This window comes from Pseudopipra pipra, chromosome 17 (assembly GCF_036250125.1).
Source record: "Pseudopipra pipra isolate bDixPip1 chromosome 17, bDixPip1.hap1, whole genome shotgun sequence".
Lineage (NCBI taxonomy): Eukaryota > Metazoa > Chordata > Aves > Passeriformes > Pipridae > Pseudopipra > Pseudopipra pipra.
The window spans coordinates 11,850,367-11,866,418 of record NC_087565.1 but is presented as its reverse complement, the minus strand read 5'-3'; the positions used below and the strand labels follow the sequence as shown (position 1 = coordinate 11,866,418).

Sequence of the window (16,052 nt, the reverse complement as noted above, 5' to 3'; positions counted from 1 at the left end):
CTTTCTTCCCCTATAAAATGGAAGGAATGATCCCACCTCAAAGCATTACTAAGTCTTAAAAATTCAAAGCCACCTTGAAGATTTTCAAAGCCAACTTGAAGATCCAGGGGGGACCAATTCCCATTTAATTTGAAGAGAAAAAGAGCGTCCAAATATTTAAGCAGTTTTGATAACTCTGGTCGTAACACCGGGGAGTGTTTTGATATTTCATTTGAGAAGTGTGAAATGGTCTCCAGGAAGTGTTAACCTGAGTGAGTGAGTGGTGTGTTCCTAACGTGTCCCTGCTCTGCTGCAGCGCCGTCGATGCCGGAGTACGACACGGACTCGCCCCTGAACGAGACCGACACCACCATCACCGTGATGCTGAAGCCTGCTCAGTCCCGGGGAGCACCTGTCAGGTGGGTGTTTGGTCTTCTCTCTTCACAGCTCCCCCCCATCTCCTTCCTCCCCAGGCTTCCCTCACGCCTCTCTGGTTCTCCTCTGATAATGGAGCTGCTGAAAGCCAGCGCTGACTAAAAGGCCAGCTCGGCTGTTGATTCTGCCTTTCACAGTCTCCTTTTATAAACGCCTCAGCCTCCTTGCCTCCTGCTGTTAACCTCCAGGAAGGATTGCTGCTGGCACTGTGCAGGGTTATTACCCTCTCAGCAGCACTTCAGATGCCTCTGCAGGGCTGGAGCACAGCAGGACGTGGGGCTGGGTACTGAGTGGTGCTGTGGGAAGGTGGAGGAGGCTCCAGGTCTTCATCCTGCCCTCTCTTCCATGGTGAACAAGGCCTGTCTGTAACTACTGTAGGAATGCCTGAACTGTCTTCAATGCTTGCAGATGCATTTGTGCAGTTTCTGGGTCTGACCTCACTTCTCACACACATAATCCAGCTGTTGCTGCTGGGCTGGTGGTACAGTGAAGGAATGAATCTGGTACAGAGAGAGGAGTTCTGATTTAGTGAGGCTTTGCTAGTGTAGGCAAGCAGGTCCTGCTGACAGAGCAGGGGATTTACAGAATTACACAACCACAGAATCATTTAAGTTGGGAAAGCTTTGACCCTTCACCACCTTGTAGACTAGACCAGAGCAGTGAGTGCCACGTCCAGTCGTTCCTTGGACTCCTTCAGGGATGGGGACTCCACAGCCTCCCTGGGCAACCTGTTCCAGTGCTTGACAACCCTTTCCATGAAGAAATTCTTCCTGATGTCCAACTTGAGCCTCCCCTGGTGCAGCTTGAGACCATTTCCTCTTGTCTATGCCTGTGTCCTGGGAGCAGAGCATGACCACCATCTGGCTCCCCTCTCCTGTCAGGGAGTTGCAGAGAGTGAGAAGGTCCCCCCTGAGCCTCCTTTTCTCCAGGGTGAGCCCCCCCAGCTCCCTCAGCAGCTTCTGGTGCTCCAGCCCCTTCCCCAGCTCCGTTCCCTTCTCTGGACTCTCTCCAGCCCCTCAATGTCTTTCTCATAGTGAGGGGCCCAGAACTGGACACAGCACTCAAGGTCCAGCCTCAGCAGTGCCCAGTACAGGGGTGCAGTCACTTCCCTGGTCATCTGGGGGCAGGGAGCTGCCCAGGAACCTGTGGAACAGAAAAAACATTTCTGGCTGACTCTGAGCTGGGTCCTGCTCTTAATGATGAGATGCTGGACTGGGACACTCCCTGACTGTGGAACATGGCTTAGAGGTCTGTGCTTCATCACTCTCTTCCATTGGGGTGGATTTGTACATGGAGAAAGGCACCAGCACAGATGAGCAAAGTTCCCTTCTGAGCTGGCACTGCCTTATCTGTCACTGGCAGAAGTGCCAGTTGGCCATTCATCCTTCCCCTCATCCTGCCACTCCTCCTGCCAGGCTCCTCAGCTGAGAGCAGCTACTGGAATCACTTAGACAAGCAGTGGGTCCTGCTTTGCAGTGGTATCCAGCAGGTATCCATTACCTCCCTGTGGGATCTTCAGGCTTTTACCTCCAGTTTTCACAAGAGACCTTGGAAGCTTTTTCCATGCCTGGTATTTTAAAAAACCTCTAGTTCCTTCTTTCCAAGTGACCTGGGCTTCTGTGCCTCACTGACAGGTTCTTAGTGCTTTTGAAGGATGTATTCAGGAGCAGATTGCTCAGAGGTAAACTGCTGGATTTAATGAAATATCCTACATGGCTTGGTGGTCCAGCCTGTGTCACAGCTTTCCCCCAGATTGCATTGACAGGCTCAGGAAAAAAGTCTGCTCTTTAAGACTTGCACCATCCATTCTCTAGCTTTTCTGAGGAATGTATTTCAAAGTTTCCCTTTCAATCTCTGCTACTCCATATGAGCAAATTTAGGAGCCTATTTTCTGAGTCCTTTAGGGATGTTTTTCTGCTGGAAAAGAGCAGTAAAATCACACAGCTCTGTTTTGTTTTATTTCTTTATATGGGGGAACATTCCTGTATCTCGTTTTACCACCTGCTGTCTTAACAGTGTTGCTATTTTGTCTTTTTATTGAAAAGTCTTGTGATTTTTCTCAAAGTCGATTTACTGCAGTTTAACTGCATTCAGTGAATAATGCCTTTGCCAGCAAATGCATCTGTATATAAAATTGGTAGAGATTTTTTATAAATTTTCACTCAGGTTTCTTTAATTGCATCGTAGCCCATTATACACGTTTGCAGAGAGGGCAATATTTACATGCCACATCTAAGTGATAAAATTATTTCCTATTATGAGTCCATTTTATTGACTTACAGATGTGTGAATGGAAACCAGGACAGGCAGGAGGAGTAAAGGGGAGGGGGAATTTCAGCTTTTTATTAAATATGACAGCCTGAGAATGCTGGAGTACCTTCCTCTGTGTAACCATCCAGACTGTTCCTAGTCTGGCCTTGACAAATCCAGTTATTCCAACCTTTATTTTCCCAATCTGTTCCCTTTTCTTCCAGTCTGTTCTGCACACTCCCATTTGTGAGATTCTCTCAAAATACCTGTGCAGAAGCAGGTAACATTCCCTCAGAGTAGGGAATGTCAACAGCACCCAGCACATTACAGGAATAACACATGAATAACATATTGTGAACTGCTTGGGACACTCTTAATTACACAAGAGTGAGGTGGTGGTTTTTCCTCTTCAATGTTTTTAATTGTATTCAAGCTGAGCTCAAATACATCTTCTTCAATTTTGTCTGGTCAATTGTTCTGCCTTTTGGTTGTACATGGTTTATTTCTCTTTCACAAGTGTGGTATTTTCCAGTCATGTCTATTAAATGTGATAAAAAAAATGTGCTTTAAAAGTCTGCCACAAACTTAAGTGGCTTAGAGCCCCTCAAGGATGTGATGCCATCCTGTGCTCAGGTACTGAAGGCATTAAGACAAGCAGAGATTTAGGGCAATGTCTGAGCAGTCTCTGTTGTGGGGCTGGTGAGTTGGAGTGATGTAGGGGGGTGACTCCAAGGTAGTATCCATCTATAAGATAGTTAAGTAACTTTTTCTTGAGTTATTTCCTTCTGCTGTAGCACAGAGATGGAGCATGGTCTGCAAGAACGTTTTTGGAGTAATACTGTAGGATATTTAAAATAAGATTCGTTGTTTTTTTCATTCATTTGAAAAGCAGACACACCAACTCCAAAGTCACTTTGAGCATTAAGACATTTCTGATGTTCCCCAGTGCTCGTGATAAATAATTTAAATGTGGTTGTTTGTAAAAGTAACGACCATGAACTGGGCATTGTTAATGATCTGTGGGTAACAGTGAAGACACTTTCATATGAACTAATAGCATTAATATAAGCTTAGATAATCTTTGATCTATTTTGTCCTATTGCCAAAAGAGAGGTGAAGCCTCAGCAAGCAGAAATGTTCTCCCTTGTGGCACAGGCATTGCATTGGTGCCTTTACTTTTCATGGTATAACCTGCAGAGCTTGACTCCACATTGCCCTTTAAAAATAACTTTTAGGTGTTCTTATATCAATCTAAACCCTGTGAATGGTGCTGTGATTGATATGCTGAGGGCTGACATTCATCTATAATGCATTCACAAGAGCAAGGAAGAATGCAAGTGTTCTCAATCTTCACTCCTCAGCTCTTCCCTGAAAATCTCCAGTGTGATTTTGAGGATATTTCTGCCTTTGAATGTGTTATTATCAGGAGGGCTGAGTCAGTCCTGCATAGATTATTCACATATGACATCTTTAGACCTCTGTTTGAGGCTTTATATCCCACTGACTGCTTGGAAATACCACTGTGAGGGGTTTTATCCACACGACTTGTCCACTGGGCTGGTTTTTGGGTGTTGGATATTTGAAAGTCCATCTGGTTTATTAACACACCGTTGCTTCTATCAGTCTACCTATACTGTATTATGGAGAAAATCAAATTTCCAGAGCAGGTATTAGTTTAGAGGATTTCAGAGTTGGCATAAATGCTGCCCACAGGTGTGATTGCCATGCCCATACCCTGCTCTGAGTGTTGGAGCTGTAGGACACTGTAGGAGGATGTTAGAGAACAGCCTGCAATTATGTTTTGGGGGGGTTCAGACAGCAGAGAACTTTTTTGTTGGAAGAAGATGGATTTAATCTCTTTATCTTCCTGCAGTTCTCAGAGATGTGTCAGTAAATAATCTGTGGTGTTCTTTTGTGTGCTGCCAGCACCCAGGTACAGGACAGTCTTTAGGCACCTGATCCCTGCACTGTGTAATATAATTGGAATTATATTACAGTACAATTGTATATTATATATACTGTATATATTATTATATACAGTATAATTATAAAACAGTATAATTGGAACAATCTTGTTTGACCTTTGCTCTTGCCTTTTTGCAGATATATTTTTTGGGGTGGGGTAGAATATATATATTTGATATTTATATATTTATATATATATTTGCAGTGTAAGTATCATGTGTAAGTGATCCTGGAGAAATATATTCAGGTAGGATCATTTATTGTGAATGCATGCAATGGTCAGATACTTGCAATCATTTTTGTGAGGAAGGATGGCTTATTTTATTAATGTACATCTGAAAGGAATGAAGTAAATCCAAATAAGAGAATGGAGATTGAAGATTTAAAATATATTTAGAAGTACTGGGCAAAGGTCAAATAAATATTTTCATATCAACACTCAGCCAGGAGGAGAAATTAATTTATATGGACTGAGCCTCATGTACTCATAAGTATCAACATCTGAGTCTTGGTCTTCTAATCATGAAATAAAGGTAATTTTTGGTGTCCATGATGTTGAACATATCAAGAGAAAACATCTGTAGTGTTATTTAACAGAACACAGAAGAACAATGTTTTTTTCTGGTTTTATGCCCAAGCTATTCTCCCAGGAAACAATCTTGTAGGATGTGTTCCTACCTAAGTATTCCTACATTCGGTAACAAATGAAGATTTCCTGTGATGGAGGGCAGTGGTTTTGCTTCCATTTTATGTTGGAGAACTGAGATTTTGACTAGCTAACACTTACCTTTCATTTCCATGGGCAACAAAGCAGGAATTGAGAGCATGTGGAGCCACAGGCTATAAATTTAATCTCCAGATAACTCCTTCTTTCTTTCTTTCTTTTTTTTTTTTGTGATTTTGGGCATCATCTTTTCATCCTCAGTCACTTCTCCTGCATCCCTCTCACTGGCATCCTTAGTCTGATTTTGCTTTTCCTGCCCAGTAGTTCTTTCCATCCTTACAAAAGAGTGGTTTGCAGGCCCAGTGACCTCGATTCCGTGGGGAAAAACTCTAAATTCACAATATTTACTGAGGTTTTTGTTCTGTTTTGGAGCTGGTGGCTTTGGTGTATAGATCTCCATCACTGTACAGGGAGCAGTGCTGTTCAGCTCACTGCTTTGCAGCCTCTCAGTGGACTCACATGAGCTTGCCTCAGGCATTTGTGCTGATAATTAATTCATTAATGCCACGAAAAGGGTGGCAATTGCTTGTTCCTAAAACTCCCACGCAGCATACCTTGTGTTCCAAAATAAAGACTGGAGTCAAGGAGCAAGCAAAACAATAAAAAGGGGTTTAATGCTGAAATTATCTTGCCTGATTCTGAAAGTTGGATTGCCTTGATAGGCATCTTCTTAGTACCTGGCAAATCAAATTTCTGGCCTGCCTTTTCTGAGCTCACATTCAGATGTCTGCATCACATGAGTGGGTTGATTGAATACAGGGCAAAACAGTCGTCACATTAGATCTTTTAATTTTGTTGTATTTAATGAGGAATGAGATTATCAATCTAGGCTTCTGATATTATAAGCCTAATTATCTGTATTAATTAACATCTCCCATGATATACCTCAGGGATATTGTTCTGAAATCATTCAAGCTGGGTTTCTCTTGCCTGGCATTCTGCCTTCAATTTAGCTCAGGGTTTGAAGGTAAAGGAGAGAGTTTCTTTCTTCTTAGAGATAAACCAGATCTGCTTTTTCTTTAACCGTGTGCAAATGTGAGAGAACAAAAATGAGAATGAGAAAGAATGAAAATAAGAATTTGGGTGGAATAATGGCAGCTGTGAGGACCAGCATGATGTTTGTTACACCAAAAACAGAACAGAATAGAGTTGCACAGAAGCACTCACAGGTTTGACCTCACTGATGTGCCCAAACTCTGATTAGGTTGTCCAGAGCCCTGCAGTCCTGAGCCTGCACTTCCATTTCAGCTGGAGCTGTCAAGTCATGGTATTAAATGCAGTCCTAGAATGGTTTGGGTTGGAAGGGACCTTAAACACCATCTCATTTCAACCCCCTGCCAGTGGCAGGGACACCTTCCACCATCCCAAGTTGCTCCAAGCCCCATCCAACCTGGCCTTGGACACTTCCAGGGATCATCCATAATGGCTTCAGTAGGACTTGAAATTATTCTGAATATTAGAAGTGCTTTGCCTGTTGTGTCAGGAGATACAGGGATGCATCAGGATGCAGATTGACAACCAGAAGTTTCAGGAAGGAATATTTGTAGTCTTTCATGTACCACAGCATCATTTATGGAATGGGGGTTCCAAGGTTTCCTTAGTTCCCCCAAAGAGCCAGGTGTTAGTCCTAAAAAGTGAGGATAAAGGGCATTTGGGGTCAATTGTTTCATCTAGTACAGGAAATGCATTTTCTTACTGGAACAGAAAACTGTTCATCTGAGAACTGTGTCCCTTAAAAAGTCACAGAACTGCCTTTGGCCATTTATCAGCCATCAGAAGCACAGCTGATGTGGGAGCCTGGGTGACCTGCTGTGTCTGTGACCATTCCACAGAGAACTTTGGCAGTGGACAGAAATGGGAGAGGAAAGCCATAAAATTTGAGTATGTTTTCATGATAATACTTTAACAATCAAATTACACATGCAGCCAATTCTTTTGTGTCAAGCAGCATTTTATTAGTACTACAGTGAGGCTTTTTGCTAACACTTTTTATGTGTGGCTGGAGGATACTTGAGTGGGGGAAGGAATATTTTTGCATAAATCTTTTGTGCTGACCATGTTAACTGTCAGATTTAATTCCAGCAATCAAAAGGTTAATGAAGTCTGAACTTTAAGCTGAGACTCACAAATTGATGGCCATTTCCTCACATCAAGCTGTCAACCAGTAAGATGAGGGAGCAGGAGACAATACCCACAGTTGCCTGTTTGAGGGTTTTTTCCCCAAGACATTTCTTCACAGCTCCCAGAGCCAGTATGCCCCTTCCTTGCTGTCACTGAATGGAAAGATAATAACAAACAATGTAAAAGATTCCAAAAATGAGAAACTCTTAACCCTTGGATGAGACCCTTCAGTGGGACAGGCTGAGCCTGGCCAGAGCTGCTCAGGGTTGGAGCAGCCCCCAGGAAGCACCTTGGCTCTTCTGGTGAAGCAGCAAAGGTGATTGACCTAATTGAAGCAGCTCCTTAAGGGACTTAAAATGAGATGGGATGAGTCTGAGCACAAGTCCCTGGCAAAAGGCCACCCCCCAGCCAGCAGTCCCTCCACCAGGAGTGAGGACGATGAGTTCAGAGGACAAGTGGGCTCCTCTCTTCTGCATGTGGTGATGTTTACACTCCCAGGTGCCCTTTGGTGTGTCTGTAATAACACAAAAAGTCAATAAAAGGGAAGATGACTAAGCTCTGCTTTGTTGTTGCAGACTAAGGCATTTCAGGATTTAATTATACCACAGGTATATAAATTCCGGAAGCATGTTAATGCTCCCGTGATTAAAATTATAGAGGGGCTAATTGAAAAAGCATAAACTGAATTGAAGAATTCCTAATTATAGTTTGCTTTGAGGTGTTAATTTCCTCCATAATGAATGCATAATTTCTTGGAACTAGAAAAGGAGGTTGTTGCACCAGGGCGTGGGCTGTAGATGGAATGAAGGGATTATCATAAATGCAGCCAGGCAATCCTCAGGAATGAACCATTTCCGAGCTCTCTCTGGTGTCAGAAGCACTTTCTGAGAAGGAAAAAGTGTCCAGAAAAGGTGGAAAGAAGCTGGTGGATACACTCCTGCAGCTTCAGGTGCTGCAGGTCTGTGTTACCCTTCCCCAGGAGAGCTCATCATCACTGCACATCCATGACAGACTGTGAGGAGTTGCCTGACTGTATGGGCCTTGTGTGGTAATGAAGTTTATCTGAAGGTTGGAAGCAGAGCAGGTTCCCTCTTTCTTTCTTGTGTTTTTCTTAGCTTTTTAATTTAAAAAAAAAAATCAGATGTGACACCAACAAAAAGATTTTTGAAGTGTTCTCTTTTAAGAAAGACATCACATTCTTCTGTGTGGGTTTTCCCTGCACAGTCTTGTAGCTGTGGTTGTGGAAAAGGCAGAGGAAGCTTTGAATTCCCAACTAGATTATCTCTGCATCCAAATGGACCTAATTTCATGGAAGCCATTGGAAATACCCAAATTAATTCAGACTGAGAATATATGCAAATGCACCCATCCTCCTGTCCAAGCCACGGCTTTTATGAAGGACGTGGCAGAAAGTGCTGGGCAGTCCCAGAAAGGGTCTGTCCTTCTCGTCCTGCAGGTTGTTCAAGAACCACTTTGGCTCTTCTTGTCCTTGAAACATCCTCCTGGTGCTAAACCAGCACTTGCTGAGGATGAGACAAGGCCTCAGTCAGCGATGCCTGTTTAATGTGAAGCGACATCAACAAAAAAGAGGTTGGGTCGTTTTTTTTCTTGTAGATTAAACAGATGGCAGGTGGCTCAGGAGGGAAAAAACACCTCCAAAGCCACTAACATTAGCTGCTGTTGCAGGGAAAGCTGTATCTGTCTGCACTCATTATCTTTAATCTGCCAGCACGAGATAGCATTGAACTGGAGAGACAGAGACTGGGCCAGTTCCACTGGGGAGCAGCTATTATGTCTAATCTGGGTTGCAAGCCAGGTCAGGCTTATGGAGATGGTTGAGATAATGGAACACAGAGCTTTCAAATGCCCTCTGGTTCTTTATATTATTTTTTTCTAATTTTTATTTCCCAGAAGATTAAATAGAGAATTTAAAGCATTTAAGAGAATGATGCACATCTGATACGAGTAAACAGATGCAGCAGCAGTTTGGTGGTGGTGTGGGATGGAGAGGAGGTAATTTTGTATGGACAGCATCTTTTATTAGGCCAAATGATACAGCTGGGAAAAATGGCCATTTAAGTACACAAATTCTTCTTTATGTTCAGTGACTACTGACTGAACACAGTTGTCTTTTTGACAACTGCTTAGGTTTTGTGTGTGTGTTACCACATTTCTGTTGGCTGTGGACAGGTGCTGTGGTGATGGTCTAGATGGTCTGTGGGAATATTTACATTTGTAGTTATCTTTCCCTAGCTGTCCTTCCTTGGAAAGACGTGGCCTCTTCACTCAGAGCAGAGTCATGTTGGGTGGAACATTATGAGGTTGGAAGCACTGATTTTAGTAGGTGTATTTATGTGTAGGTACACATACAGATGTTTAGATGTGCACTTATAGAATCACAGAATGGTTTGGGTTGGAAGAGACCTTAAAGTTCATCTCATTCCAACCCCCTTCCATGGGCAGGGACACCTTCCACTAGCCCAGGTTGCTCAGAGCTCCATTATTTAAACTATAATTATACCTCCTTACTGGCACAGCGTTGTTACTGGCTCATGGGAGTTTGACAGTCTTGCATCTTTTGTGTGGTGCAATTTTATGCCAGAGAGAGTCTCCAGAGCTCCTCTTTCCCAGCACTGTCTGCTCCTCCCTCATCCCTGCAGGTCACATCTCAAGTGACACCCAGGAGTAACATTTTTCTCTTATTTTTCTCTTTTTGAAAGACTTTGCAGGAGTCACATGTGCTCAGACTGGGTACTCCAGACTGCACTAGACAGGACATATTGGCTGGTGGGTGGATGTAGGAACAGTGGACAAGAAAGTGGAGATTTGTTTGCATATAAGTGATATTGTGATACCAGGCAAGTCACTCATTGCACGTTCTCCATGCAGTGTTTATATATCTGGAATAGTGGGATAATGATGTATTGGACCTCAGGGGTCTGTCAGGATAAAAGTCTGTCCACCCAGGGTCTGAGGCCATGGGACATTACATTTGACACTATGTTGTCACTTCTTTTACCAAAAAAAAAAAAATAATCATCCAACCACCACCACCAGAAAAACCCCAAAACTAAACCAAACCCCCAAACAATCCACAAACAAACAAAAAAAAACCCCACTACCTTCTAACAGAGTTCTCATTTCTTAGCCAGTGGTGGGAATTGTATGGGGATGCTGCATTAAGACTGCAAAGAAATTTCAGACAAAGTATTCTGGCCAAAGAGAGCATTTGATATAGTGACACTGGCAGGATGCTTTGCTGCAAAAACAAATATTTTGTTTGGGTTTGCTGTTTGTTTTTTTTTAAGCTTGAAGGTGCACAGCACCTTCAGTAGATGCCACTGCCTGTCCCACAGGGAGCTCATCACAGTCACTGCTCCTGGCTGGGGAGGACAAGGGACCATCTCCCTCTTCCCTAAGGGAGCACACAGCCATTAAACTACCTTACTTTTTCTGGGGCCCATTTCAATCACTAGAGAAATTTAACAAAGCTCAAAATTTTAGTGACACAAGAATGCCCCTGTGAGAACTCTGACTCCAAACAGTGCTGCCCAAGTGTGAAATCGAGACCTTTTGTTTCTTGGATTTACTTGGAAGTAAATCTGGAGTTATTGAGCTGAACGTGAGAGTGGAAGAAAATGTGAAGAGACTCTTCTTGATTATTAAATGGATTTCATTATTATTGGCTCTATCTCAGCAGCTTTTTTTCATAGCAATGGCAGTAATTACCATCTCTTCTTTCTCTGCCATTTTTTACAAATTTGGCTGAGTATTTTTTTGGTATTCTTCAACTTCAGTGAATGCAGTGTAAGAGTTGTTTAATTTAAATGAATGTTATAAGAACACACAAAAATAACTGCAAAATGAAGGCTCTGGTGTGAATAACTTTGCAATATGAAAGACTATTTCCTCAAGTAGCATCACTATTAGAGGCTTTATTTTTGTGAATGCTTTGCAGATGTGAGCAAGCTGATTGATAACACTGCAGCCCAGTATTCATAATGGACAAGTTTTTGAGTCTTTGAAGTAGCCAAGCATATTCTAGAAGATGACATCATAGAACAATCTCCTTTTTTGCCTCTTCTCAGCATAAAACTGTTCATTGAAAGCAAACCTTCACTTCAGCATGTTGTGTTCTGCATGAAGCTGTTCCAGAGTGAAATGAAAATAGGAGCAATCTTTAGTTGCTTTTAATGGGTTTGGAATCAGTTCTTAAATAGACAGAGAACAACAGTGCACTGGGTCCTGTCTGTACATCCTGGGGGGCTGTGAAATGCAGCTCATTATGGTTTGTAGATTAGTTTTCAGAGCTTCTGATTAAAGGTGCTCTTGGAGGTTCTAAGGGTGACATTTTGAACATGTGAAGTCAGTAGCTCAGTTCTCAGGAACATACTGGCACCTGTTTGAACCCAGAAAACTTTATGAACTTGGAAACTGCCTGTGGAGTTGATTCTTGGATGCCTGAATGTTTGATTATGGGATTACAGGAGGTGCCTGGCCAGGAAATACTGACCCTTAGAGCCAAAGGAAAGCAGTGCTGCAGTGTGTGCTCAGAGCAGTGAGTCTCAACATCAGGGTTTATGGCAGTTACCCTTTTAGTTCTTGTAAATTCTAGTAGAATTTATATTACGTAAAACTTTCTTAGACTTTAGTGGGTTTTGGTTGAATTTTTTCCAAAATCCTCTGTGTGCAGGTTCATAGGAGGGCTGGAGGCACATTGTGAGAAGGATCTAACTTACAATTTAATTTACAATTTTTTAGGGTAAGCTATATGGAGTACTTTTCTTCAAATTTCCCATTATTTTATTTCTTATTTTCTGTGTAGTAGAATTCAGGCTTTTATTTTGATATCTCTAAGGAAGAGCAAATAAAGATGCTGCTCTCCTGTCTCAGTTTGCATCACTGAAACCAGCTTGGCTATAAAACAAGCATATGCACATTCAACAGCTAATGTGAATTCTAAATGTGGGTGTCAGGCAATCCATCAAACCTCCTCCCATTGCAGTATCCTGGGAGAGGGCTCTGTACTGTGGGGATAAACGTGATGAACCTTCATGGACATAGACAAACGTTGGCTCAAACAAATTTAACAGGATCATAAGTTAAAAGGAAAACCAAATGAAAAAAAACCCGTGGTGTTAAGGATCTGTAGCCTGGATTCTGTGGCTTAACTGTTAAATTAAAAAAAGTGGCTTTTAAAAAAATAAACAGAGTGGATGGTATCAGGGCTGTTGTGTTGAGACCTCACCTCGGTGTCTGGGGCTTCTGTGTGACCCTTGTGAGGGTCTGAAACACTGTGCTGGCAATGCACAGAGCATTCTTCTTAAAAATATTTGTGTTGTTAATAAGGGAGAAGAAGCTGAATTGATTGTTGGGCCCTCTCCTTGTTGTACCTTTGCTCTTGCTCATATGCACCTGATGCCTTTTCTTCATCTCAGGGCAACAGTGACGCTTGTGGGTTGATCAGGCAGGATTTGGGGTTGATTCATGATTTTGGATAGCCTTTTTGGACATGGTGGATCTGTTACCTCCAAAGAATAGGTGCAAAAGTGGCAATTCAATGCCTTGCTCCACATCAGCTGCTCCATCCCACGTGCCTTCAGTCTGAGATGGCACAGCTATGGAGGGGTGCAACCCTTTTCTACCCTTACTTCATTTGCTCCTTTTTGTCCTTCATTCTCTGAATTAAAGTAGCTATTAACAAGAAAAACACTACCCTTTGGTACTGTGTTATTTCCTGTAGCCTGTCAGCCAGTTATTCTGACAGTGATGTGTTCATTTGAACTGGAAGTGAGAAGTTCCAGTTCTCTGTAGGATGAACAACAGAACCTGCTCACAGTGGTCTGCAGAAAAATGCACTGCAAGATCAAGCTGTACTGATTGCCATTGCTCTGTGTTCCCTGGGAGAAAATATTATTGGAAATAATAAATGGCTGATAATAAATTTATGTGTTAAATGAAAATACATTAAATCTTTATATGATATGGAAGTTTAGTAACAGGATTGGTCCAGAGGGACTACTAAGCTGCTGAAACATTGTTTCTTTTAATCTTTAATAATTCAGATGAGTGGATCACTGTGAGGTTACAAAGAAATCATATTCCTTTTCATACCCCCCCCCCCCCAATTACTGGGGTATAGTGAAGGTTTCACCTTGTTGATAACATGGCAGGACACCAGAGTGCACCAGCCAGATGGTGGATGCTTTATGGAGAGCTCTGACTCAGCTTTCCCTCCCCACATTCATGCACATCCTAATCCAGAACTTGAGACTGGATTAAATACTTGTCTGGATTTGTGGACAAGTGCTGCCCCAGTCCATCCTCAAAAGGAAACCAAGAGCAGGGGCAGGAGAAGCCCGAGGCAAACAGAGAGATCTCCATCCCAGAAACGGGCTGTCACTTGAAATGTTGATTTTCCAGGCTGAATAGAGAACTCATAATTTAAAAGATTACCTTGCAGATGGTGATAAGGGCACCTTTTCTTCCTCTGCAGACAACACTTCTGCTGTGGCCCGTTATGGTGGGTGCTTTTATCAGTGATTTACAACAGAGCTGTCAAAAACTTTAAAAAGCTTCTATTAAATTGATGTGGATTTATCTATCTAAGACCTTTGAAATTTATAGAGGAACCGACTTTTGGCCTCCTTTTCTAATCAGAGTGTGCAGCTGCACACGGGGCAGGCAGCTCCCCAGCCTTCTAGGAAGGCAGGCATTTGATTTGTGGCCCAGATTTGAGAATCCCTGGAGAGCTGTCTGGAGAGCAGAGCTTGTGGATGTTTGGAAACCAGTCCCCTCATGTCATTTACGGGGTAGCCTGGAACTGGGAGCACAAGCCCCCTGCTTCTGCTGCCCTGCAGCACTTACATGTGTGGATTTGATTCCAAATGTGACCAAATATTTAAAACTGAAATGTAGTAAAAACTGTGCCATCTTTCATTTCATTGGCACTGAAGTTGTTATCTGCTGTGGGAGTTTTAATGCTTTGCTTTTGTTGTCTCTTAATATAATTTCTATGTATGAAACTGAAACTTTTTGGAATCCAGCTGGGTATTTGCAGCTGATGTATTGATTCCTGCCAGGAAAGCCATGTTAGCTGAAATGAGCTGGAAGCAGCAGCTTTGAAGCTTGAGATGGGGAGAGCCCCAGGAGATCTGTGTTACTGCCTACCAGGTAGCCAGAATAAAAGCCATTAAAATAGTTTGGACATTTCCTCCCTATTTCCATTGCCCACTTGTTTTTTTATCCTTCCCTTTAGCACCACTTTTTGGATAACTGCTCCTCCTTTCCCTTGGCTGTAATCACATTGCTGTGGTACAAAATTGTCAGTTGTAGCAAAGTTGCAAATGGTTGACCCTGCTCAGCCCTGACCCAGAGATGGGATTGCAGCTGAGATGCTCTTTCAGGGCAAAAGGGCAGATCCTGCTCACTGAGTTTATTCTTAGTGCTCAACCACAATCTTAGGAGTTGTGATGTATCACAGCAAGTTCCTTCTTCTGAGCAAAGTTGAATTAGTTTTACTCTTTTGAGGATTGTTGTAGTAATGCAGATGGTTTGGGTAAATTTTAGGGTGGGTAATTGGACATTTGCTGCTCAGAATTCCCACAGCAATTCCATTTGGATGTAGGATTGGTGGTTTTTTTCTCTGGTGAAAAGGCAAACAGTTACAAGAGCAGCTCAATGCAGGAGTGGAAGCACTTGCTGTGCTTTGCAGCACTTCATTGGTTAAAGCAGAGAAGTTGATGTCTGAAAATGCCCTAAAGGCAGGCAGGGAAATTCTGCTCATAGGTAGAAACCAAACTTGAGACAAAGAGCATAACCTGCAAAACAAAGCCAGAAAAAAGAACACGGGTCTGTCCCAGTCTGTGTGCCAGCTGGGGGAACTGGGAATGCTGCCCTTCTGGAGCACCTAGACAGGTCAAAATACTGGCATGAGAACATCAGAAAGTGAGACCAGAGCAATCATTTGCTAAAGGAAGGAGTGCTCAGGGTGATAATCTTCAGTCCAAAGTAATCTTTGAACCCAGGCAGACTCTTGGCTACTTGGCCACTTCCTTTGAGAGTGGACTCTTGACCAGTTCCAGACTCAGCAAAGAGTGAGGCTGAAGGGTGATGGTCCCCAAGCCAGGCAGGTGAAGCACACAGAGATAAATGTGCTGTGTCAGTCAGTGTGAGCTGGGGCATCAAAGAGAAAAATTGTACAAAAGCAGTCAGTTACCCATCCTAAGTGTCACCAGAGTAGGTTTTTCAACCAGAGGGAGCAATGGCAGCAGTGCTCAGATACTGCTTCCAGAGAAAAGGAGGCAGTATTTGAGCAGGAGATGAATGAGGTTTTAGCTTCAACACACACGGGACAACTGTTACATCTCAGCTGAATGCTCCTGAATGTTACTGTTGTGCTTCCAGAGGCACCTGGATTCATTTCAAAAGAATAAACATTAAAAGTAAAATTTCAGGTCACTGCAAGAGCAGGTTATCCCTGTGAAAGGAAGAAGGGTGTTAATGGCTAAGTGGGAAAGAGAAAATGTGGAAGAATAGAGGCAAAAGAGTATCTGTGACTAGGTTCAGTTTGAAAAGT

The 16,052-nt window shown here is 42.8% G+C and overlaps 1 protein-coding gene across 8 annotated transcripts in view; it reads left to right on the top strand.

Moving 5' to 3' along the window:
- PTPRT (protein tyrosine phosphatase receptor type T) overlaps positions 1-16,052 on the top strand; it is a 467,492-nt gene that overhangs the window by 350,600 nt on the left and 100,840 nt on the right. For all 8 annotated transcript variants that reach the window (XM_064674278.1, XM_064674284.1, XM_064674277.1 and 5 more), the window contains exon 11: positions 296-398. In XM_064674278.1, the coding sequence (XP_064530348.1) occupies positions 296-398 (103 nt within the window). The remainder of the gene's footprint in view (positions 1-295; positions 399-16,052) is intronic.